We start from the raw sequence: 25,639 nt of genomic DNA on the forward strand, positions 1-25,639 counted from the left end.
TTGGTCAAGATTCACGTACACAATCATTAGTGTTGTTGTTACTTGTTAGCATCCCATTTTGTTAGCAATGCGTGTCCTGCATTGTCATTCCAAAGCTGTTATGGATGTCAATGATGAAGTCCATCTTAAATCAAGAGAGTTCATCTCTACTTTTCCAGGACAGCCGTTGATAGCTGAGAGCTGAAAGCAGTCTCATTTAGTTCCGCTATTGTCTTTTGACTTCGCTCACATAAAGTCTCACCAATGTGTATTATTGATGAGGCAGGGGTTGAAAATGAAGTCCATCAAAAATGTTTCTGCCAAGAGTTAATCGACTTGTGATTGTCGTGGTAAAGATAGAGTAGCAGCAAGATTAGTTGTTTCAGAGGGTTGTGTTATTTAGTAGAGTTTACCCTTAACCTAGTAACAGAAGTTTATCGATTTACACAATGAATGGAAAAAAATGGATAGATACAGATACCACACTGTAATACATATCATACACACATAAAATATGCTTGAAAAAAAGTTTTTAAAAAATCTGCGAATTAGTGAAGCCACATTATTTGAAGCTCAATGTAGCGAAGGACGACTGAATTATAACTTTCCCATACATAACAAGGCACAGCATGCATAGACTATATCCCTATCCTACTGTTGACCAGGTTACTTCAACTTTAAAAAAAACTAGCAACCAATGATCCATTGCATGTACTTGGATCAGTTCTTCACTCGACTAGAAAAACTAATTGGTGAATGATGACCATGTTGACATTTTGAGGAATAATTAGCTGAACCTGTCCATGTGAGTAACAAAAGGTAAAACATATGTATACATCAGTTTAATTTTCAAACAAGGATTTTCACTTCTTAGCTGTGCCTGCTCTTTATGTGTGATGGTTCAACACATTTAACAGACGCATATGATACTAAGAACACGGAACATTTAAGAAGAATGCTGGAATTTAAGACAAAAATAGGAAGTAGTATATCTACATCACCAACACATACCTTACGGGTTCACTCTGACACATGTTATTGCTTGCTGTGGTTGAAAATGTGGTTTAAAGAAAAATGACTGTGCTGTGATATACATTTTATGGGTTCTCTGAAGCAAGCTTTTGCCATAGTTTTGTTCACCTCTGCACCACCAGAAAGCATATTTCATCCCACCATTTTTGAGTAGGCCTATTGACAAAACAGATGGCAATAAATCATTTATAAAATGCCCTTTATCTTGTTTGGGATGTTTAATTTAGAAATACTGGCAATGCAGCTAGGTTGGAACAAATCAGTTAATAGTTAACTGTCAAGGGAACTGATGTCTACCGACTGTCCAAATGCAGACAAAAAACAGCCTGACCATCAAAGCATTTTAAGGTGTGCATGCTTGATTGTGTAATATTTACACTTACCCATCTTGCTCTCTTTTCCAATTTTTTCAGCATACATCAGTGCACAATAAATGGCAGACGACAACTGAAGATGATGTCCTTGTCCTATATTTGTTATTTTGCTCCAAATCCTGCTAAAACAATAACATGTAATGTTACAATAAAGAAATAAATGAATACAATAAAGAAAAGTTACAATGATAAAATGTAGTACAAGTATAGCAGTAGAATCGTGTACAAGTTATTTTTTCTAAAATACACTTGCATTATATGTATTATATAATTCTATACATTAGACATCAGTCTATACATTTTCAATATTACATATCTCCATAATTGTCACGGGTGAGCTGGAACCTATCCCCGCTTAGTTTGGACATGGTACACAACAATTTTTATCTATATTTTAAACACAATTGTACTGGATATGCTTTGGTTTAAACTTTGCTTGAATTTTGCTCCACAGAAACCCATTTATTGAGTCTGTCTTTAAAAAGTTCATTTCCAGAGGTGTTCCCGGATTGCAAATGATACCACGCCATAAACTCTCCAAAAGACCATTTTGTTCCAGCGTCGCAAAAGTCAGTCTCCTCACGACGTAATTATTGTTCAATCGTGTTGTGCCTCGTCCCCTTACACAGCTGGAAGTGCAGCCCAGAAGAACAAAATCAAGAAATATGACTAACACTAGCATAGAAATTTAAACACAGCATTTAAAAGAAGAAGCGACTTTAGTTTCACTATCTGCCAGTAATCCTGCCTTGAAGGCACTCAGAGAATGTCTATGTGACTGTATTGGCACGAACTGGGAGAATCAACACACCCAATAATTTAATCAGAAAATGCATTTTTATATCTAAACATTTTCAATCAGACTTTTTATGTGTTTGCAAAGATTCCCCTTCTATGCTCTAATATGTACTAAAAAAATGTGTCCCTGCTGTTGGAGTAACAAGCACAAAAGTACCAATATACGGGTATAAAAAAAACTCTGCAGACAGACACTTTGTGTTCTTTTTGTTTGTTTGTGGATAAAGAAAACATTCTGTTCCAGATATAATCATTAAACATGTGTTATGTTTTGGTACACATTTTACAGTACCGGTACCTTGAATTCAAACTGCACTTTGATGTATTTTCATTCAATATAAACTACAAAACTTGAGTTTTAAAAACTCCACAATGTGGGTCACTGCTTGCCGTTTGCCAAAGCACTGGTGAGAAGCACTGATGTATACAAGTAATCAAAGAATACAAATAATATTTTACCATTTGAAAGTGTTGTTCAAGACATGTTAACTTGAAATAAAAGTATTATAGTATTCACTACACCAATTATACTTTGTTTACTGCAGAATGTTTGTGATGACAAGCAAAAAAACAAAAAAACTTTGAGTGGACAAAAAATGTGTTCTCTTTACCCCCACTAAACGTACCGAAAAAGAAGCAAAACCAGGTATTTACCGTAGTGTGGGTTACCTGTACTGTTACACTTCTCGTAAGCACAACTATATATATGAACAAAATGACAGTTGTCAGCTGTTAATATATATTACCTCTATCAAACATGGTGGAAATTTCTGTTACAAGATAGTGCAGTAGTAAACAATGGGGATGCGGTAATCAGTATAATCATGCACGGGACAATTTTGTTAATTTTTTTTTTTTTAATACAAATTGTGATATTGATCGAGATCGGACGATATGAAAAAATTAATCGGGATTTTTTTTTTTTTTTGCCATATCGCCCAGCCCTAATTCAGGGGTTGGGGTATAGGGGTTCTGGCACACAGCTAACCAATAAATATAAAGTTGAAAATACAATTTCGACAACAATTTTCATCAAAAGACACCTTAGGGTAGGGGTATTCAACTTAACCGGGGACCACAGACGTATCACTTTTTTCTACATTCCCAAAAACCAGCATCCTCCGCATTGGACATTTGATTTTTGTCTCTTTTTTTTGTCTTATTTGCCAAAATTATGAAATTCTAAAAAAAAATATCTCTGTTTATACTAGTGCTTAATAATTATTTTCTGTTACGCCCACCCGAGGAAGAAAAAAAAAAATTTTGCGCCACCCACCCACTCTCGGCAGCGACTATAAATAGCAGCATTTGTCACTAAAATTGCTATAAGTACACCACTGCATAACATTATCTCCAAATCCAGCTGCCTTAAAAAAGTGAAGACTATCACTTCTGATCCCTTTAACCCCGCCCACCACCTGTTTCACCTGTTGTCCTCAGGACACCACTTCTAGTCAAATAGATCCCACACAACCAGATGTCCAATTACTTCCCATGGACAGGCACGTGCACACATAGGGCCCTATGGGTGCTTGAACACCTGCCCTTTTTTGCCTCGTCTTAAAAAGTGCCCTCTGCCTGTGTGTGTGTTTTTTTTTCTTTTCTTTAAACAACATTAATAAATTCCTGTCAGGGATGTAAAGAAAAAAAAACAGCGGTACAAAAACTCCACGTTTTCTTGTAATACGGGGTTGTTTGAGCCTGCTGCTTCCGTCAGAGAGAGAGAGAGAGAGGGCGAGTGAGTGAGTAAGTGAGAGGAGAGAGAGCCAACTGCGCCCCTGAGCCGGAGACGTGACAGTGGAGCAACTTGAACCTGTGAGTTATGTTATGGTCTAGTCGCCGTCCACTTATTCAGCATCTAATATGGGTAATATTTCAGAAAAACGCTGTATTATTCTATTATTCAATGTGTCAGCTTCTGTTTTTGCCGGACGTCGGAGCACGGCGCATCAATTCAGCACGGCACATCAATTCCGCACAGAGCAGAGCGGATCGTGCGGGACAGGAAGTAGTGTACAAAATACAAAATAAAATACCGGGTTAATTTTCAAAATAAAATGCACTGTGTTTACCTCTCACAGTAGAGGTTTAGATATAAAGTTTATTGTGACTTTGCTATTACTGTGTGGGTTAACAAAATAATAATAATAATAAATAAAGATAATAGTGATAATAATAACAATAATAATAATAATAATAATAATAATAATGATAATAATAATAATAATATTAATAATAATGATTATTATTATTAATAATAATAATAATAATTTCAGTATTCTGGGGATATAAGATGTAGGTTTTCTGTTAGGAATATTACCATCTGTATTTAAACTTGATTCATGTTGATTATGCCTGCAGCACAATGCCAAAAAAAGAAAGGATACAGAAAAGGAAGGAGAAGGAGCGCCAGGAAGCAGCTAAGGGTAGCAGACCTCTTAATGCATGGCTAAAATTGATGATTTCACAGCATTTCATGGAAGCCCTGAATTTACATTGAGGAGCATATTTGGGTATGGGTGGCCTCCATCATACAGCCCTCTACTGGCCCCTGGTCCATATTTTTGGCCCTGTATTGCGTTTCAGTTGTTTAGTCTGAGCATTAAGTGAGAAAGACCATAAGTTACAACTTGATGGTGTTTTCATCAAGTTAAGGGAAGAAAGACAGATTTTCACATTTAAGTTTTTTCCATTTGGGTATTTATTTTTGTATTTTTTTTCAAAGTTCTTGTTGCACTGTTCAATGTTCAATATTAAAGTGTTTATCTTTAACAATAAATAGCCTAATAATAAACCAGTGTTTTGTTGCTTTTCATGTCTTCCAAGCCTATGATAATGTGAATTAACTCATTATGACAATAATTTGTTGACACAAAAGAAATGGCAATCACTTTTACCTACAAAGGACACACAGCTAAGTAGTTAGCTTCCTATTAGCAAATTTAATTTTACATTAATTTCCATATTGTGTAAAGCAGTGGTCCCCAACCTTTTTGTAGCTGCGGACCGGTCAACGGGGGGAGGGGGGGTGTATTTAAAAAAAAAAATTTTTTTTTTTTTTTACATAAATAAATCCAATCATGTGTGCTTACGGACTGTATCCCTGCAGACTGTATTGATCTATATTGATATAGAATGTATATATTGTGTTTTTTATGTTGATTTCATAAAAAAAAATAATATATATATATATATATATTTTTTTTTTAATTTTTTTTTATTCTTGTGCGGCCCGGTACCAATCGGTCCGCGGACCGGTACCGGGCCGCGGCCCGGTGGTTGGGGACCACTGGTGTAAAGGACCAAAAAAAATGTCCTGCCCTTTTCTGACTTTGAGCCCCTGCCCCTCTATTATCATGTGCACGTCCCTCCCCATGGACTATAAGTACTGCAAACTCAACATTATAACATCTACTTCACTATGCAGTGAATGCACCTTAATTTAACATATCACCAGACCTCCACTGTGCATTTTGCACCATACACTGTTTGCACTGTATATACATGTACACTAGGGGTGTGGGAAAAAAATTGATTCGAATTTGAATCGCGATTCTCATTTTTAAAAAATCTTTTTTTTTTTTTTTTTTTTTTTTTAATTAATCAATCCAACAAAACCATACACAGTAATACCATAATAATGCAATCCAATTCCAAAACCAAACCCAACCCAGCAACACTCAGAACTGCAATAAACAGAGCAACTGAGAGGAGACACAAACACGACACAGAACAAACCAAAAGTAGTGAAACAAAAATGAATATTATCAACAACAGTATCAATATTAGTTACAATTTAAACATAGCAGTGATTAAAAATCCCTCATTGACATTATCATTAGACATTTATAAAAAATAAAAAAAAAAGAACAATAGTGTCACAGTGGCTTACACTTGCATCGCATCTCATAAGCTTGACAACACACTGTGTCCAATATTTTCACAAAGATAAAATAAGTCATATTTTTGGTTCACTTAGTAGTTAAAACAAATTTACATTATTGCAATCAGTTGATAAAACATTGTCCTTTACAATTATAAAAGCTATTTACAAAAATCTACTACTCTGCTTGCATGTTAGCAGACTGGGGTAGATCCTGCTGAAATCCTATGTATTGAATGAATATATATAATTCAAATGATCAGCAACAACAATATTTAAAGAGGAACTGCACTTTTTTGGAATGTTGCCTATCGTTCACATCATTGTAAAAGACATGATGATGGATTAATTTTTTTTTTAGCATTTTAAATATTAAATAAATGCCATCAAAAGTCTGCTTATCATGGAGCCTATGGGTTCTGCCTATAGAGCCCTTAAACCATCTAAACACCTTCATTAAGGTTTCATATACAACATATGAGTATATATGTAATGTAGTAACAGGCACATTTATAATAACATTTAATATTTACGTATTTGATCATATTAAGAATACTATAATATATTAATTTAAAAAACGCATCACGACGTTCACCTTTTTTTTAACATCACTGAATACTACTCACTGCAGACTTTATGACAGCCAACAAACATAATAAAACATCACTTACTATGCAATGTCTGCTGTCATTAGGATGCCGACTACTAGGATGTTCATATATTCCCATTTAGATGAAGAATGACTCATAATCCTCGTGAATTAAAGACGGGTGGACCTAAGCGTCTTTTTGTGTAGTTCTCACCATTTCAGATCCTAATCAGTTGTCAAAGTGTACTAACTTGTCGGAGTACGTCCTCAGCCTTCTTCTATCTACAAACCGTTTCCATATGAGTTGGGAAATTGTGTTAGATGTAAATATAAACGGAATACAATGATTTGCAAATCATTTTCAACCCATATTCAGTTGAATATGCTACAAAGACAACATATTTGATGTTCAAACTGATAAACATTTCTTTTTTTGCAAATAATCATTAACTTTAGAATTTGATGCCAGCAACACGTGACAAAGAAGTTGGGAAAGGTGGCAATAAGTACTGATAAAGTTGAGGAATGCTCATCAAACACTTATTTGGAACATCCCACAGGTGAACAGGCAAATTGGGAACAGGTGGGTGCCATGATTGGGTATAAAAGTAGATTCCATGAAATGCTCAGTCATTCACAAACAAGGATGGGGCGAGGGTCACCACTTTGTCAACAAATGCGTGAGCAAATTGTTGAACAGTTTAAGAAAAACCTTTCTCAACCAGCTACTGCAAGGAATTTAGGGATTTCACCATCTACGGTCCGTAATATCATCAAAGGGTTCAGAGAATCTGGAGAAATCATTGCACGTAAGCAGCTAAGCCCGTGACCTTCGATCCCTCAGGCTGTACTGCATCCACAAGCGACATCGGTGTGTAAAGGATATCACCACATGGGCTCAGGAACACTTCAGAAACCCACTGTCAGTAACTACAGTTGGTCGCTACATCTGTAAGTGCAAGTTAAAACTCTCCTATGCAAGGCGAAAACCGTTTATCAACAACACCCAGAAACGCCGTCGGCTTCGCTGGGCCTGAGCTCATCTAAGATGGACTGATACAAAGTGGAAAAGTGTTCTGTGGTCTGACGAGTCCACATTTCAAATTGTTTTTGGAAACTGTGGACGTCGTGTCCTCCGGACCAAAGAGGAAAAGAACCATCCGGATTGTTATAGGCGCAAAGTTGAAAAGCCAGCATCTGTGATGGTATGGGGGTGTATTAGTGCCCAAGACATGGGTAATTTACACATCTGTGAAGGCGCCATTAATGCTGAAAGGTACATACAGGTTTTGGAGCAACATATGTTGCCATCCAAGCAACGTTACCATGGACGCCCCTGCTTATTTCAGCAAGACAATGCCAAGCCACGAGTTACATCAACGTGGCTTCATGGTAAAAGAGTGCGGGTACTAGACTGGCCTGCCTGTAGTCCAGACCTGTCTCCCATTGAAAATGTGTGGCGCATTATGAAGCCTAAAATACCACAACAGAGACCCCCGGACTGTTGAACAACTTAAGCTGTACATCAAGCAAGAATGGGAAAGAATTCCACCTGAGAAGCTTAAAAAATGTGTCTCCTCAGTTCCCAAACGTTTACTGAGTGTTGTTAAAAGGAAAGGCCATGTAACACAGTGGTGAACATGCCCTTTCCCAACTACTTTGGCACGTGTTGCAGCCATGAAATTCTAAGTTAATTATTATTTGCAAAAAAAAAATAAAGTTTATGAGTTTGAACATCAAATATATTGTCTTTGTAGTGCATTCAATTGAATATGGGTTGAAAAGGATTTGCAAATCATTGTATTCCGTTTATATTTACATCTAACACAATTTCCCAACTCATATGGAAACAGGGTTTGTAAGTGAAAAGCATGATTAATGGTCTGGAATAAACTTCCAGGGAGCAAGGAAGCAAGGAAAAACCTCACCAGTCGATCATGTCGAAATTGCACACATGCCTATTGATCACGGCACCGCCATAAATAGTATGTCTGCGTTAGTGCTTATAATAACAATATTACTAATATTTGGTTAATACTCAATTTACAAAATGTAAATGGAGTATTGTTGGCGGTTTTTGAATGGTTATTAGTTGGATAAAATAGAGGACAATGCATTGGCTCCGCTGTAAACTGAGTTTTATTTATGTTTATATACAAGTTAGAATGCATTAAAAAAATCCCTCCATGGTCATGTCTTTCATAATGATTGTGAACAATAGGCAAAATTACCCACCCCCCAAAAAAGTGCAGTTCCTCTTTAAAACATTGTAACATCCATCCATATAAAACAAAAATAAATAAACAATTTGTGGTGGATTTTGTTTTTGTTTCATAAAAATGGAGGAAGTCAGATGAAAGGGCTGCAATGAACATGTTTTGGAGTGCACAGCTTTTGACGCATGATACTGCATGAAACTGATAAAGCATGTTCCCGGGGTGTGAAAGTATTATTGTAGCAAAATATGCAATCGTGTATCTCAATCTGTGCGTGTGTAATCCAATGCACGTGACTGTACAAATGTGTATGTCTGTAAATCAATCTGTGTGTTTGTGTAATCAGATCCGCGCGTGTGTGTTTAGTCTGTAACAGAAAAGAAAGTGCATCAATTTGCCTGAAATTCTAAAAACAATGTAATCCTTATTTAAACTATAAATATTTTTGGACTGAATTGTACCATTTCATACTAAAATATAAACGTAATAAATAAGGTAAATATAAATTCAAATGAACCTACAAAAAAATTTGTGCTGATTTGAAGTGTCGTAAAAGTCTCACGTTTTTTGGGGGGGTTTTTTACACACGCCGATTACACAGACAAATCATTATACAGACAGACAACTTAAAACACACGTGGATCTGATTACACAATCTGATCGATATACAAACACACACATTAGTACACACATACGTGAATTGGATTACACGTGCAAAGATTGACATACACGTTTCCAAATATTTGGCTACAATAATACTTCCATACCAGGTCCTCTGACGGGCGTGTCTGTCTATGGCCTGCAGCTGGCCTTTGGCATCACATCGCGCCACACAGCCCTACTATTTGAGAATAACTGGTCTATACAAAAGGAGCACAAACAAATAGGGCTAATGTTTTTAAGAATCTGCAGTCAAAAAGGTTAGTCTCGCAAAATAGTCTAGTGTCATTCCCGGGCCTTATTTGGCTGAAATAAATAGCTCTGTCTTTTTATGATGAAGAAAGCAGTTGACTTATGCATGTAAGAAAGCAGTTGACAAATGTATGTAAAACAAAAATCTCAAAATCGTGCAGCGCTATACATAGGCGTCAATGACAATGCCAAGCACCCACGTGGGATTGATGGCAAATTATTTCTCACCACCAAGCAAAAACTGCGCATGCTCAGAAAAGTAGCATCAGATTTACCGCCCGTCCGAGCACCCACTGGCAGAAATGTAGATCGGCGCCTATGGCACTATAACACAGTGGACCGGATGAGTTGATGGACAAAGACGGGTCAGCGACTTAAGTGGGTTCCACTTTAAGTATGCCGTCATCCACTTTCACAGGAGAGCACAATCAGACTATATTGCAGTATTTTTGGTAAGCACCACAAAATCATCTCAAGTCTACTGATAGGATATCATTAGCATTGTATGTGCTATGTTTATTTCGTACATATTTCCTTGGCCGCTGGCCAGTAGAAAACTATCCATGGGCTAAAAATGGCAGCCGGTCCACACTTTGGACACCCTCCTCCTGAATTACATCCTATAAGATACTTATAAACGGAATAAACAGTGTATTTAAGATAAATCTAAAACAATATATATTTATTACGAACAGTAGAAGCAATGGTTTCTTTTCAGACTTCAGACCCAAAAAAAAGCCTGTTTTAAGCTGTATGTAACTCACCTGACTTTTCTTGATGGAACCTCGTCGTCGTCTTCACACCCAAACAAGTATTTTCTTTTAGTCCACTTTGGTGAAAAAGCAGAGGAAGTAGTGAAGGAATGACGTGTGTGTCTCCGCAGCACGCTAAATACTATCTTCTGTTCCAGTAATCCGCATACAGGTTACTGACCCCAGCCAAGCGGTGAAATGGTTGCCGACTTTTCTACGTCGCTTTCATCACTTTATATCACCCAAAACCACCTGCGCCCGCTTTCAATAAAAAGTACAACAGCATTTGAAAGACTGCACACAAAGAAAGTTGAGTCTTGAGTTACTTTTACCCGATGGTTTGTCGCTTTGAGCCGTCGTCCTGCGAGTGTGTGCGCTGAAGAGGGTGGGCATGGGTGACGTCATTACTGGACATTTGGGAACGAGACCAGGCAGGACAAAGTGATGCTGCACACCTGCGACAATGCACACGATCAAATAAATGCCGCTAATGAAGGTGTTTGTATAGGGAAACTATTGTTGTGGACTAAACAATAACTGCAATAAATTGGCAGTACATGACTTAACTGCCCATCATATGTACAAAACCCAAAACCAGTGAAGTCGGCACGTTGTGTATTTCGTAGATAAAAACAGAATACAATGATTTGCAAATCCTTTTCAACTTAATTTTAATTGAATACACTGCAAAGACAAGATATTTAATGTTCGAACTGAGAAACTTTTTTTTTTTGGCAAATAAATTATTAATTTAGAATTTAATGGCAGCAACACATTGCACAAACGTTGGCACAGGGGCATTTTTACCACTGTGTTACATGGCCTTTTAACAACACTCAGTAAACGTTTGGGAACTGAGAAGACCAATTTTTGAAGCTTTTCAGGTGGAATTCTTTCCCATTCTTGCTTGATAAACAGCTTAAGTTGTTCAACAGTCAGGGGTCTCCATTGTAGTATTTTAGGCTTCATATTGCGCCACACATTTTCAATGGGAGACAGGTCTGGACTACAGGCAGGCCAGTCTAGTACCCGCACTCTTTCACTAGGAAGCCACTCTGTTGTAACACGTGGCTTGGCATAGTCTTGCTGAAATAAGCAGGGGCGTCTATGATAACATTGCTTAGATGGCAACATATGTTGCTCCAAAACCTGTATTTACCTTTCAGCATTAATGGTGCCTTCACAGATGTGTAAGTTACCCATGCCTTTGGTACTAATACACCCCCATACCATCACAGATGCTGGCTTTTGAACTTTGCGCCTATAACAATCCGGATGGTTCTTTTCCTCTTTGTTCCGGAGGACACCATGTCCAGAGTTTCCAAAAAAAATTTGAAATGTGGACTGGTCAGACCACAGAACACTTTTCCACTTTGCATCAGTCCATCTTAGCTGGAGACGTTTCTGGGTGTTGTTGATAAATGGCTTTCGCTTTGCATAGTAGAGTTTTAACTTGTACTTACAGATGTAGCGACCAACTGTAGTTACTGACAGTGGTTTTCTGAAGTGTTCCTGAGTCCATGTAGTGACATCCTTTACACACTGATGTCGCTTGTTGTTGCAGTACTGCCTGAGGGATTGGAGGTCACTGGCATGCTGCTTACAGGCAGTGATTTATCCAGATTCTCTGAACCCACAACATATTTTTAAAAAGCTGGCACAAGTGGCAAAAAAGACTGAGAAAGTTGAGGAATGCTCATCAAACACTTATTTGGAACATGAAGCCTAAAATACCACAACGGAGACCCCGGACTGTTGAACAATTTAAGCTGTACATCAAGCAAGAAAGGGAAATAATTCCACCTGAAAAGCTTCAAAATTTTGATCTCTTCAGTTCCCAAACGTTTACTGAGTGTTGTTAAAAGGAAAGGCCATGTAACACAGTGGTAAAAATGCCCCATTGCCTACTTTTTTGCAATGTGTTGCTGCCATTAAATTCTAAGTTAATGATTATTTGCAAAAAAAAATAAGTTTCTCAGTTTAAACATTAAATATATTGTCTTTGCAGTCTATTCAATTGAATATAAGTTGAAAATGATTTGCAAATCATTGTATTCTGTTTTTATTTACGATTTACACAACGTGCCAACTTCCCTGGTTTTGGGATTTGTAAATACTACAGTGTCTGATAGCATTATCCTGAAATTCTTTATTTTTTTATCATCCGGTGGATGTAATCTATCCTGCAATAATGCATTTCCACGTAGTATCTGATACTATTTATCTTTAATGTGTTTTTTTATTGATATTTACTGAATACCACAGTGTCTTATATTAATTATCCTGAATTCATTTATTATTTTCTGTCTAATAAATGCTTCTGTGTCTCATATTATTAATTCTGGATTCATGTGTTTATTATAAATACCAATAATATAGTGTCTGATATTGTTAATTCTTTTTTTTCTATACAGATAATCCTAATTAGGGTCACAGGTAAGCTGGAGCCTATCACAGCTCACTCTGGGCGAAAGGCAGGGTAGACCCAATTACTGTTCTATAATTTATGTTTAATATATGTTTGAGTGAGGTACCTGCACAGATGCATAATGGTAACTTGTATTATTTCTTATCACATGGTGTAGAACGAGGTTTCAACGTATTCAAGGCCTCCTTCTGTGCACCATTTGGTCAAATCTTACACATTAGAGTTTTTACAACTTACTACATGCTTTACACACACACCAGTATTTATTTAAAAGATGATCATAATGTTATGTTTTAAGTGGTGTGTTTTTTTTCCATTACACATATGACATGCATCATAATTATTCTTGCCAATTAAACTATCATTTAGGACAGGGTTGTGTTGATGTGACTCCTCTGCAAGCCTTCCAATGTGATTAGACACTAACAGATACTGAACAGAGCACAAGAGTGAGGATGTAAACCAGGAGGACAATGACTCCCACAAACAAGACACTTGTTTATCAAAACTTCTTCCGAAGGCTCTATTTTTATCACCAACATGGCTGTTGTTATATACTATATATAACTATAACTATATCGTAACTATATATATATATATATATATATATATTGTGGAGAATGCATATATGTTTAAGAGTTATTTCTTTATTCATAGTCATGTTTAAAGCAGCTAGTGTTTTTCCATTTGTACTCTTTCTATTTTTTATCTTATGTCCGCAATAAACTATGTGTGTTACCTTGAAGGCTTGCACTTTAGGAGTTGGAGTACTCTCTTTTGTCTTATCTGTAGTAGAACAATGTGGCTGTGTTCCTTTCTGGACAGGTGGGGGCTTTCTTCGTGTACAAGAAGTTGGCTCTTCTGTTTGAATATTAGACCAATTCGAGAAGCCGGTATGAATGTATTGGTCTGGGATGGTCTACTGAAGCTTCAGTAAAACATGATAATATTCCTATTCTGTCTTGATGGTCCTTCTTACTCTGCATATATGTCATCTGAAAGAACTTCGGATTATTATTATTATTATTATTATTTATGTAACATTAATTCCCTGGGAGGGAAGACTGGTCAGACGCAACAATATATATATATATATATATATATATATATATATATATATATATATATATATATATATATATATATATATATATATATATATATATATATATATATATATATATATATATATATATATATATATATATATGAATCAAAACCACTTTATTTACACTTTTTATTACCAATGATTTCTATTTGCACTGTATGTCATCTAGGCATTATTATAGATTTGATTAATTTGGCAAAATACCATTTTTTAAAAATATATATTTTCTCTTATTTGAATTGCATTGCAATATATATTTTATGAAATTTATAGATCTTGCAACAAAATACTCAATGAGTAAATAAAGCTCATGCCTCATCATATTAACTGTTTATTTTAGTCAGTTTCAGCAGATTTGGACAAATGTTTTATTTGAAATGATCTAAATACATAATTGACTTAAGAAAGTTTAGCCAAAGCCTTGTAAGTGAATACCTAAATCACTGCTTCTCAATTATTTTCTGTTACGGTACACTATGAAGAAGAACATATTCTAGTTCTACAGGAAGGGCATCCATAAAAAAGTCAGTCTACCCCAGGAGCAGCTGTAGCTATTAGTAGCCTATGCACCAACAATTTTGGAGTCAATCTTCTTGTAAGACAATAGCTGACATTAAATAATAATTTAATTTTTTAAATTTATCTCCTTCATTGATGTGCGTCTTTGATCGATAGACAATTATACCTCAATTATTCAATTATACATTTACACACCAATGCCTGAGAAGGAGCAGGATGAAGAAAAATCTTATATTTTCCTGCCCCCTTCAACATAATACGTAGTCTTACTTAATGGGTATCATATAAACCAACAATTAATGACGCTGCTGAGAAGCAAACCCACGTCATGTGGCATAAAAGGTAAGCACGCACACCATTACACTACCAGGGAATTTGCTGTACGGACGAGTAGATTTAGCATAAATACCTATATTGTTTAGTTTAAATTTTGTGATATTCATATGGCTCACGGAGCCGACTTAGGTTTGCTGTCAAATTCAATATCATGAGCTGTTATTATTTTAAAGTTTTTTTTTCCATTTGCTTACACACAATTTCACTAACTGTCATGTGTCTTTTTTCAAAAGGATTTACACACTTTTCCAAACACCACATTCAATTTTCTTAATTCCTAGATTATTTGCAAATTGACACACTTCGGTCAAAGCATATGCCCGTTCATTAAAATAAAGCAAGCATTTGTAAAAATGCAGTTTTATTGTCATCTCACTCACACAGACTTCAAATGATAAGACACTATTTGAGTGAGTTACCCACAACAGTGATAAATACAAAACACATTTGTAAAAAAAACTATTTTACTATAAGAAATCATATGTTTGGGGCTATTTGCCCGACCCCTTTAGCATATATGATGAATGATTACTGTAACTTGACAAAATATATTGGCAAATCCGTCATTGTTTACTTTGAAGTGGGCCTATACGTAAGGACCTAAAGAGTAAGTAAACAATGATGCTGCAAACTTCAAATATTTATTTTTACCACAGTCAGGTAAAGTAACATATCACAGTTGTCATCAATGACATGCAGTACAAATTAAAATCTAAGAAAAATAAAAAGTTTTGAAAAAAAGTCTGGAGAGTGTGTAAATCCTTTTGAAAAAAGACACACAGTTAGTCAAATTATGTGTAAAAAATGGAAAAATGTAAATAAAAATGACAGTATAGAGTATAGGCAGACTTAGGCAACAGCAAGATTTGAAAAAAAATCTGGAGCTAAAGATGTGTGTATCAAAATCCTAGTGTGTGTGTAAAGTGTGAAAATGGGTGTATCACAATCGTTATCTGTGTGCAAGATGTGGAGATGTGTGTATCACAATCCTTATACTTGTGCAAGATGGGAAGGTGTGTGTAAAGCATTGTGTGTAATATTTCACAAAAACTGTGAAGCAGAGTCTATGCCTAATATTAGGCAAATCTGCACAGTGGTTTTGTTTACTGTGTATAGACGATGTTGTGTGAAAATTTTAAATTTAGTGTGTAAGCAATTGGAAAAAAAAATATTCTATTCGCATCTTAAAAATAGATTTTTATTTTCTATCCGGATTCCAATCAGACAATCGACATTTTTCAATGGCGTTTCAGCGGTTTATATGTTGTCGAATTTCCTTGCGAAATCTGAACCACGTCCCGAAGCGGTCACGTGGTACGGCAAGGCACGTATTTTCGGCTCCTCCCTCACATGAAGCAAGCTTCGATAAGCGCTTTGCGGAAACACCCCCTCCATTACTCGACACATGCCTCAAAGGCTCGGCACATCTCGTCACATCACTAGATTAAGTACACACCACCTGTGTGCACAGGCCGCTGTCCTACTATGTCCGTATGCTTCAAATCGTTCCACCTTTGAGTGGGGTGGCACTCGGGGTGGCCTATCGAATTCTCGGGGTGGCATATGCCACACCAGGCCACCCTCTAGACACGCCACTGGCCAACAGCCGACATGCGGCATTTACACAATCCATGTTTTGAATCGATAAAGGAACATACTGTGTCAGTGTCAGGGTGTGTGTGTTTCCTCCTTAAACTAATAAAGCTAACCAAAATATTTGCCACCTTCAAAAACCAGGAACCTTTGTTTGAAAACTGTATAGGTTAAAATGTCTCTAAGTACTAGATAGCAATTAAAGTTAAAGTTAAAAGTTAAAGTACCAATGATTGTCACACACACACTAAGTGTGGTGAAATTTGTCCTCTGCATTTAACCCATCCCCTTGTTCACCCCCTGGGAGGTGAGGGGAGCAGTGAGCAGCAGCGGTGGCTGCGCCCGGGAATCATTTTTGGTGATTTAACCCCCAATTCCAACCCTTGATGCTGAGTGCCAAGCAGGGAGGTAATGGGTCCCATTTTTATAGTCTTTGGCAGTGTTGGGTTAGTTACTGAAAACCAGTAACTACGTAACTAGTTACAGTTACTAGTTACTTTATAACGCGTTAGTCCCAACACTGGTCTTTGGTATGACTCAGCCGGGGTTTGACTCACACTACCGATCTCAGGGTGGACACTCTAACCACTAGGCCACTGAGTAGGTGTAGGTAATTATGAAACAATGATGCAATAGGCCGAGCCTTTATGTTCACAAGTGAACTAAAACTTGCTAATCATCATTCATTATTGTGTTTTACTGAAGGACCAATACAACTAATTTGTTCCCCTAATAGGATCCATAGGTCTTTTTCAAACTAGTAAAATGTCCCATTTGAGTGAATGTGAAAGAGTATGCGCAACTATACAATATTATGTTGCATAATCTGTTATTTTATTAGTAATGCACTTGAAGTCCTTTATGTCTATTGTCTACGCATCGTGTTTCATAGTTAAAGGATGTGTTTTTGCAAAGATCCCGTTGTAGTGCATGCCAATGAGTGCAAACTGTAAATAAATCGTTACTTTGTAAAGTCTGTGCAGTGCGTGGCCTGTGCTAAAATGTCAGCCCTTCAAGGAATAGAATGCAAATGACAGCCTATAAAAGCTTCAAAACATTTCAAGCCAAGCCAGCTCAACCGGTTCGCTATTTTTAAAACCTTTCATTTTAAATCCGAGACGTCAACTGTCCCACAGTCATTCTTCTCTCTACACCTGAGAAAATGTCGAAGATGATGAAGACAAGTTAAATTTGTATTATTTATTATTACATCAGAGATATTCAATGGTATACCACTGGATTTTCAATTGTTTTTAATGAGGTGCATTCCTCACCTATTAAGAGGTGTCCTGCAGAAAATCTCATACTAAGGTTAGTTTCTATTCTAATATTATTCATACTGTGTCTCATTATATAAAAGTTATCAACATGCAAAACAACTCAATAGTGAGGCTGAAGCTTGGGTTTCGCAAAGTCACAGATTTTACAGATTTTAAAGCGCTCAGAACATCACATTACTTTGTTGCATGCTCTTATTATTAATCATATTTTCATTGTCAGCCATATGCACCCAACTTGCCGCCATAGAGCACCATCATTTCATGTATTCATTTGAAGTGCAATAATAACACTACAAGTGGTCTACTTATAACCAACGTTTTTGATCATCTGCCTAGTTTTCGCAATATATGATGGAAACTATAAGAAGAAGAACATGGAAGACAAAAATACATTTCCAAGACTATGCACAGAGAAGAGGATGATTGTTTTCAAAAATTAGCTAGAAAAGCAAAATTGGGACAATGTGTACAATGAAAATGATGTTGATAAAGCATATGAACATTTCTTAAACACGTTCATAATACTTTATGACAAACATTGTCCATTGAAACAACTCAGTAGAAAGCAGAGAAAGAACAATCAACCATGGATGACAAAAGGATTAAAACATGTTTGTAATAAGAAGAATACATTATATAGAAAATGTGTAACACAAAGAACTACAAAGGCAGAAAATAAGTACAAAAAGTATAAAAACAAGCTAACTAATATACTACAAACATGTAGAAAAGAATATTACAGTCAATTATTAGACAGAAACAAAAACAATATGAGAGCAACATGGGGCATCCTCATTAGCATTATTAAAAATGGCACTAAGAGGGATTACCCCTAATACTTCTCAGACGGAAACAAAAATAATGTCAACATGAAGGAAGTAGCAGAAAGACCCAGTTTCAATTGAGGACTATAATGATACTATAGATAGAAATCCCAACTCAATGTTCCTCAATAATGTGACACAGGAGGAAATAGTTAAAATTGTGAAAAAATGCAAATCTACGACTTCAACCGATTGTAATGGAATTGATATGGAAACGATAAAAAAAGGTTATTTAAGACAGTGGTCCCCAATCTTTTTGTAGCTGCGGACCGGTCAACGCTTGAAAATTTGTCCCACGGACCGGGGTTTTTTTTTTGTTTTTTTTTCATAAAGAAATACAATCATGAGTGCTTACGGACTGTATCCCTGCAGACTGTATTGATCTATATTGATATATAATATATATATTGTGTTTTTATGTTGATTTAATAAAAAATAAAAAATACATTTTTTTTTTTTTTTTTATTATTATTTTTTTGTTTCTTGTGCGGCCCGTACCAATCGGTCCGCGGCCCGGTTGTTGGGGACCACTGATTTAAGAGATCTCAGGACCATTAATGTATATTAATAACCTATCATTTCAAACAGGCAAACTCTCAAACAAAATGAAAATATCTTAAGTTGCACCAATTTATAAGACTCGAGACAAACACCAATTTACTTCCACAATTTTCTAAAATCATTAAAAAACTGTTCAATGACAGATTGGAGAGTTTCATAAACAAAAATAGAATACACGCTGAGAACCAATATGGATACAGAGCTAATATTTCAACTTCGATGGCTTTAATTGAAATTACAGAAAAAAATACTAATGCAATAGATAGTAAAAACTGTGCAGGAGCCGTGTTGATGGATCTAACTAAAGCATTTGACACAATGAATTACAATATTTTAATTAAAAAAATAGAACAGTATGGCATCAGAGGGTTGGTCTTAAACTGGACTAGAAGTTACTTAACGAACAGGAAACAATACGTGAAGCTAGGCGAACACACATCTACAACACTAAATATATCCTGTGGTGTACCTCAGGGATCCATACTAGGACCAAAATTGTTCAATCTTTATATAAATGATTTTAAGTTACTATTATTCATGGATGGTACAACAGCGTTTTGTTCAGGAGAGAACACACAGAAGCTAATACAAATAATAACAGAAGAAATTAGCAAATTAAAAAGATGATTTGACAAAAACAGACTATCTTTGAATCTCAGTAAAACTAAAATAATGCTATTTGTTAACAGTAGAAGGGATAGTCAAACACAAATACAAATAGACGGAATAGAAATTGAAAGAGTAAATGAAACCAAATTTCTAGGTATAATGATTGATGATAAAATGAACTGGAAATCTCATATAAAAAATATACAACATAAAGTGGCAAGAAACACATCAATAATGAATAAAGCAAAACATGTTCTGGACCAAAAATCACTTAATATTCTTTACTGCTCGCTAGTGTTACCATATCTGAGTTATTGTGCAGAAATATGGGGAAATAACTACAAAAGTACACTTCATTCATTAACCGTGTTACAAAAAACATCAGTTACAATAATACATAATGTTGGATATAGAGAACATTTAAACCCTTTATTCATTGAATCGAAAATACTGAAATTCCACAACATAGTGAATTTGCAAACAGCTAAAATTATGCACAAAAAAAACTATAACCTGCTACCCAAGAATATACAACAATTCTTCTCAACAAAAGAGGAGAAATATAACCTTAGAGAAAAATATAATTCAAAACATTTGTAAGCACGTACAACACTTAAGACCTTCAGTATATCAGTATGTGGAATTAAATCATGGAATGGATTAACCAAATAAATCAAACAATGTACTAATATGATCAACTTCAAGAAACTCTTCAAACTGAAAGTGTTTACAAAGTACAAAGAAGAAGAACCATGATAAACATTCTGAATTTATTTCATCCATTCATCCATTCATTTTCCATATAATCGTATTTATCTCACCATATGAAATGTAACTTACTTCACTAATTATTATCTATTTATTTTTAATGTTATCAATTATGGAGTATATTGTGAATAAATTGAGAACAGGAAGTGAACAAAAGTTTTAGCAACTGCTATGTAAAGGAAAAGGGGTAGGATTAAATAAGCTCTGCTTCTTCTTACTCATTTTCGAACATGTTGAATAGAGAAACTGGAAATTGTGATGTATCATGTTGTATGCATGCATGTTCCATACAAACACAAACTCAATTCAACTCAACAGTCAGAACACACTTTTTTTTTTAAGAATCTGCACATAAACACAATATTATCAAAGAGTAAATTACATGTCGATGGTATTGAGAGGGTTGATTTTGTACAAAGCTATCCTGTTTTTATGTTTTATTTATTTTATTTTATTTATTTATTTTTTATCGTGTTCTGTTGGTGTTGTGTTGTGTTTGCTCGGTACAGCACCTTGGCTACCCCTGCGGTAAATTTTAAATGTGCTTTATAAATAAAGTTAATTTGATTTGATTTGATTTGATACTGTACAGTATGAGAAAAAACATATAAAAAAATGGGGAATCACCAAAACTATTAAATGGTGTCTCAGTAAGACTTTTCCACTTCCGATACAATACCGATATTGGAGCCTTGCGTGTATTGGGAGATAACGATATGATCCAAACCATTATCAGCACGAATCATACATACTTGTATTATTTTGTAGTGTAGAATTTTAGAAAAGGTTTGATAAAAATGAAATTACCATCTTTTCCGTGCTATAGCTCGCACCGGTATGCACCAAATATGTTTGCATTACCGGACATAAATATAAGAACTAAAGGGTTTTCTAAATAGTTATTAACATACCTTAATTGTTTCCAAAGGGTGCCTATCACACGACAGTAAAACAGCTGATCAAACAAAACAGAAGTCATCGTCATGGACCCACTAGCACTAAACAGACTCAATTACTCCACGATGAGGTTTTGGTGAATTTATGACACTGAAACAATACAAATAGAATGCCATTGTAAGTTAATATCACTGACGAAGACACTTGTAAACGTGTTAGCATATTTGCTAATGCCAATGACGCTAGCTTGATTACATTATGGTAGCACATACAAATATGTATGAAAACACTCCTACAGACATCACACATGAGATTCTTTAGTATGTAAAAATTGTTTTAGTTATATTGTAAAACTTACAAAAGTTGCTTGGAGTGATGAATGAATGGACGAATACCTCCGGTTCAAGGACCGTAACAGGAATTAAATTTGCATCTCGCAGCACCGCCAAAAGATTGCGTCATAGCACAAACAATAACACACCTTTTTTAGTGTCGTTATCAGTGTTCTATGAAAACTATTTGTTGAATACAAAACCTTATGGCCATTAGCTATGACAAATTCATGAATTAGCTGCACCATTTAATAAGCCGCAGGGTTCAAAGCATGTGGAAAAAGTAGCGGTTTATAGTCCGGAAAATAGAGTAGTCAAACAGACAACAATGGTATGTATGAAAAAAAACACCAACCTTTAAGTTTAAGTGTATTTTTGACAACAGCCAATGGTCACAAATTAAAGTTATGTGCATGACGCAGTAAGTGGAATGACGCACACAGATTTGTTACTGGATACTTTATAATACACTTCTTCCTCCGAGACTAAGTAATATGCAGCTATAATTGTTTTGATACTTGTTTATATTGACAAAAGACATGTTTTAGACTGCAATATTGTTCAATTAAGGACAGTTATAACCTATGTCTAAATTGTGCGCTATTGTGTGCTAAGCTGTTGTGTAGCTGCTAGCTCGTACCTTTTAGTCATTTAGTCATGGTCCCAGCGTCATGGGCGGGCTCGATCGGAATTAAATTTTGATCCAAACGTGTGTGATTCGGTCAGAATATTCCGAATGGCGTGTTTACATGAAGCATTTTTATTCTAATCAGGCTTTAAATCCGATTAATTGTGTCCATGTGCACGTAGCTATACTGCATTTTGTCGGTATCCGGTTTTGTGTCACCATTTTTTTATTATTAGGGAAAAGAATAGCAATTGTGTAGCAGTAGATCGGTAGCGTATGTAGTGATGACAGCAATAAAAGAAAAAAGAGAAAATAGTAAAAAAAAAAATTGAAAATTAAACAAAATATTTATTTATTTATTTGACAGGAACAGTACAATGAAACATTGCTACCCACAGGTGACCGATGTCAAAGTACATAAGACTTCTAGCCACAGGCTAATTTGCAACCCTTGTCCCTGGTTAGGCTTTTAAAGAAAAGTAGAGAAAAATGTAAAACACATACAAAATGATTAAGACAAGTACAAAAATAAAAACACATTGAAAATAATTGGGCCATTTGTCCATATTACATCCAGTTCTAGTGCTCACACTTCTGTTTTTCCTTAAGCCACTTCTTCAGTTTTGTGGAGAAAAGTTGAATGTCCGACTGTGACTTTAACTCCAGTGGCAAAGAGTTCCACAGATGTGAGGCCTTCACTGAGAACGTAGACTGACCCAGAGTCGTCCGGCACCTTTTCACTCTGCAGCTCCCACCGACCGCAGCTCGAGTCTGCACACCTTCACTACTGTATCTTTGTATTTCTTGACACATCAGGGGCTAATCCATTACTTAAAAATAGCTTTTAAAAATGAGAAATGTATACAATTATCAAAACTCATCATGTTATATTTTGGGGTAATATGGCAGTGATGATGCTTCATTGGGTTTTGGTCAAATGTCTTTAGTGTTTGTTTATATAACGACAACAGAGGCTTCACTACCCATTTCGTGGCCTGTCCCCAGACCATATCAATAATGAAATGGGAGAATAAAAAACTAACAGACTAAGACAAAAAGAAGACTAAAATATTATAAAAGCAAATACAAATCTAAATGTAACATGAATAATAAAAATAAAACAAAAAACGTTTGAATTAAACAAATTGTAGAAAAGAACATTTGAATGTAGATTATAAGAAGTAAACTGATCAATGAACATTGTTTTGTACAAAACTTGCATACATGCATGCTGTTCAGATGAAAGATTCATAATTTTTGTGTTCAATCTAATGTTTATTGTGTTCATGTGTTGCATGTAATACCATCTATTACACCCCCTTCCGCCATCCAAGTCACTTCCGTTGTGTCTTTGGGCAAGACACTTCACCCTTGCTCCCAGTGCGACTCACACTGGTGTATGAATGTGAATGAATGTTTGGTGGTGGTCGCAGGGGCCTTAGGCACAGATTGGCAGCCACACTTTCGTCAGTCTACCCAAAGGCAGCTGTGGCTACAATGTAGCTTATTACCATCATTGTGTGAATGTGGAGTGAATGAATGATAGGTTCTCACTTCTCTGTGAAGCGCTCTGAGTGTCTAGAAAAGCGCCATATAAATCTAATCCATTATTATTATTACACTAACCCAGGGGTCGGGAACCTTTTTGGCTGAGAGAGCCATGAAAGCCAAATATTTTAAAATGTGAGAGCCATATAATATTTTTTAACACTGAATACAACTAGATGCGTGCATTTTTTAGTAAGACCAACATTTTTAGAGTATAGTAAGTCTCTTATTCTTTTTAATAACTTTGTTATTCTGAAGCTAACCAATAATAAATAAAATACTTCTTACCATTAATGTGACTTCTTGAACAGGTGCGGTAGAAAACTGATGGATGGATTAAAATGCATGAGAATGTTTTATATTTTGAACGTTATTTTTAAGACTGTGATTACCAGATGAATTATTCATTACTTAATCGTGTTAAGCAATGTCAGCTAAGATTTATCTGAGAGCCAGATGCAGTCATCAAAAGAGCCACATCTGGCTCTAGAACCATAGGTTCCCTACCCCTGCACTAACCTGATGAAGAAATTATGTTTGTGCTGAGCACAAATAAATATGAATCTTTTTTTCCCTTCTCATCCTTGTGGCGCCCTGAGATAATAGTGATCTGTGGCCCTCATGGCTAATACAGTCTGGTTTGTAGTTTCATTTTTCCTTCTCTGTCTGTTGCAATGATGAGAAAAGATTCAAACATTTAAATGTGTTTTTTACAGACAAACATAATTACTAATGTTTTTCTGATGACTTATATGCTATGATATAAGTTGTTGTGTGGGGTTAAAGGTCAGGTTAAAGGTTCACAACATTAAATGTGAGGGATTACATAGTGTATTTTTCTATTACTTATCATTGCACTCTTAAATTGTCCACATTTTAACAGATTCAGAAGAAAACAAACTACAAAATATGAGGAAGACAGTCTACTTGTTGGCACTCACCCTAATCCACATCACCACACCCGCATCAGGTAACAAACAACAAATACAATATTCATGTTCATTTTGCTTCCCATATTTGGTGCTTACTAAACCATGTGTATTGCTTTTCTTTCTTTTTTTGCTTTTGTGTTGTATGTAACACTTTTTAATTAATTAGCCAAATGGGTGGATAATGACCACAATTCCAACCGTTTACATTTTTTTTTAACCTTTCAATGACAGTAAGTCCATTTTTCAGCACAAAACACAACCACCGCCTCTACAAACTCATCAGAAGGGATCCTCACTCGGCCAAGTGATGTCACGGTGGTTTTGGGGGACCCCGCCATGTTCGTCTGCGGTGTGTCTGAAACCTCTCCTGTTGTCATCTTCACCTTGTCTGGTGGCCATGGCAACTATAACCTCACATGCCCTGAGGGACATGTGGATGACATCCCCCAGGTCAGGCAGCAAACTTTTGTCAGCTTTCCCAAACGTTTACATCAGAAAGATTAGCTGAAAACTCGCTAAAATGTTGTGTTTTGGAAAATGCAATGACATTTTCATTTAGCCACCTCCAACAACGTGCATGCGTCCTTAATGCAACTGGCAGCAAGAAAATGGAAGCAAAAATAATTTAACTAATAATAAATAATATGCAATTAAACATTATACGGGCAGCACGGTGGGACAGGGGTTTGTGCATGTGCCTCACAATACGAAGGTCCTGGGTTCGACTCTGGGTCTTTCTGT

The 25,639-nt window shown here is 35.8% G+C and overlaps 1 protein-coding gene across 8 annotated transcripts in view; it reads right to left on the reverse strand.

Moving 5' to 3' along the window:
* The window catches only part of hpn (hepsin), a 32,056-nt gene extending 21,139 nt beyond the window's left edge, over positions 1–10,917 (reverse strand). For 2 of the 8 annotated variants that reach the window (XR_009827789.1, XR_009827790.1), the window contains exons 1-2: positions 10,548–10,917; positions 1,395–1,507 (exon numbers count right to left, since the gene is read on the reverse strand). Coding sequence is in view for 6 of the 8 variants with exons in the window: in XM_062063526.1 (XP_061919510.1) it covers positions 1,395–1,431 (37 nt within the window). In the remaining 2 variants the exon portion in view is untranslated. The remainder of the gene's footprint in view (positions 1–1,394; positions 1,508–10,547) is intronic. The other 6 variants (XM_062063526.1, XM_062063527.1, XM_062063525.1 and 3 more) reach the window with 6 other exon arrangements.
* Positions 10,918–25,639: the final 14,722 nt, after the last annotated feature.

This window comes from Entelurus aequoreus, linkage group LG11, assembly GCF_033978785.1.
Source record: "Entelurus aequoreus isolate RoL-2023_Sb linkage group LG11, RoL_Eaeq_v1.1, whole genome shotgun sequence".
NCBI classification, from domain to species: Eukaryota; Metazoa; Chordata; class Actinopteri; order Syngnathiformes; family Syngnathidae; genus Entelurus; species Entelurus aequoreus.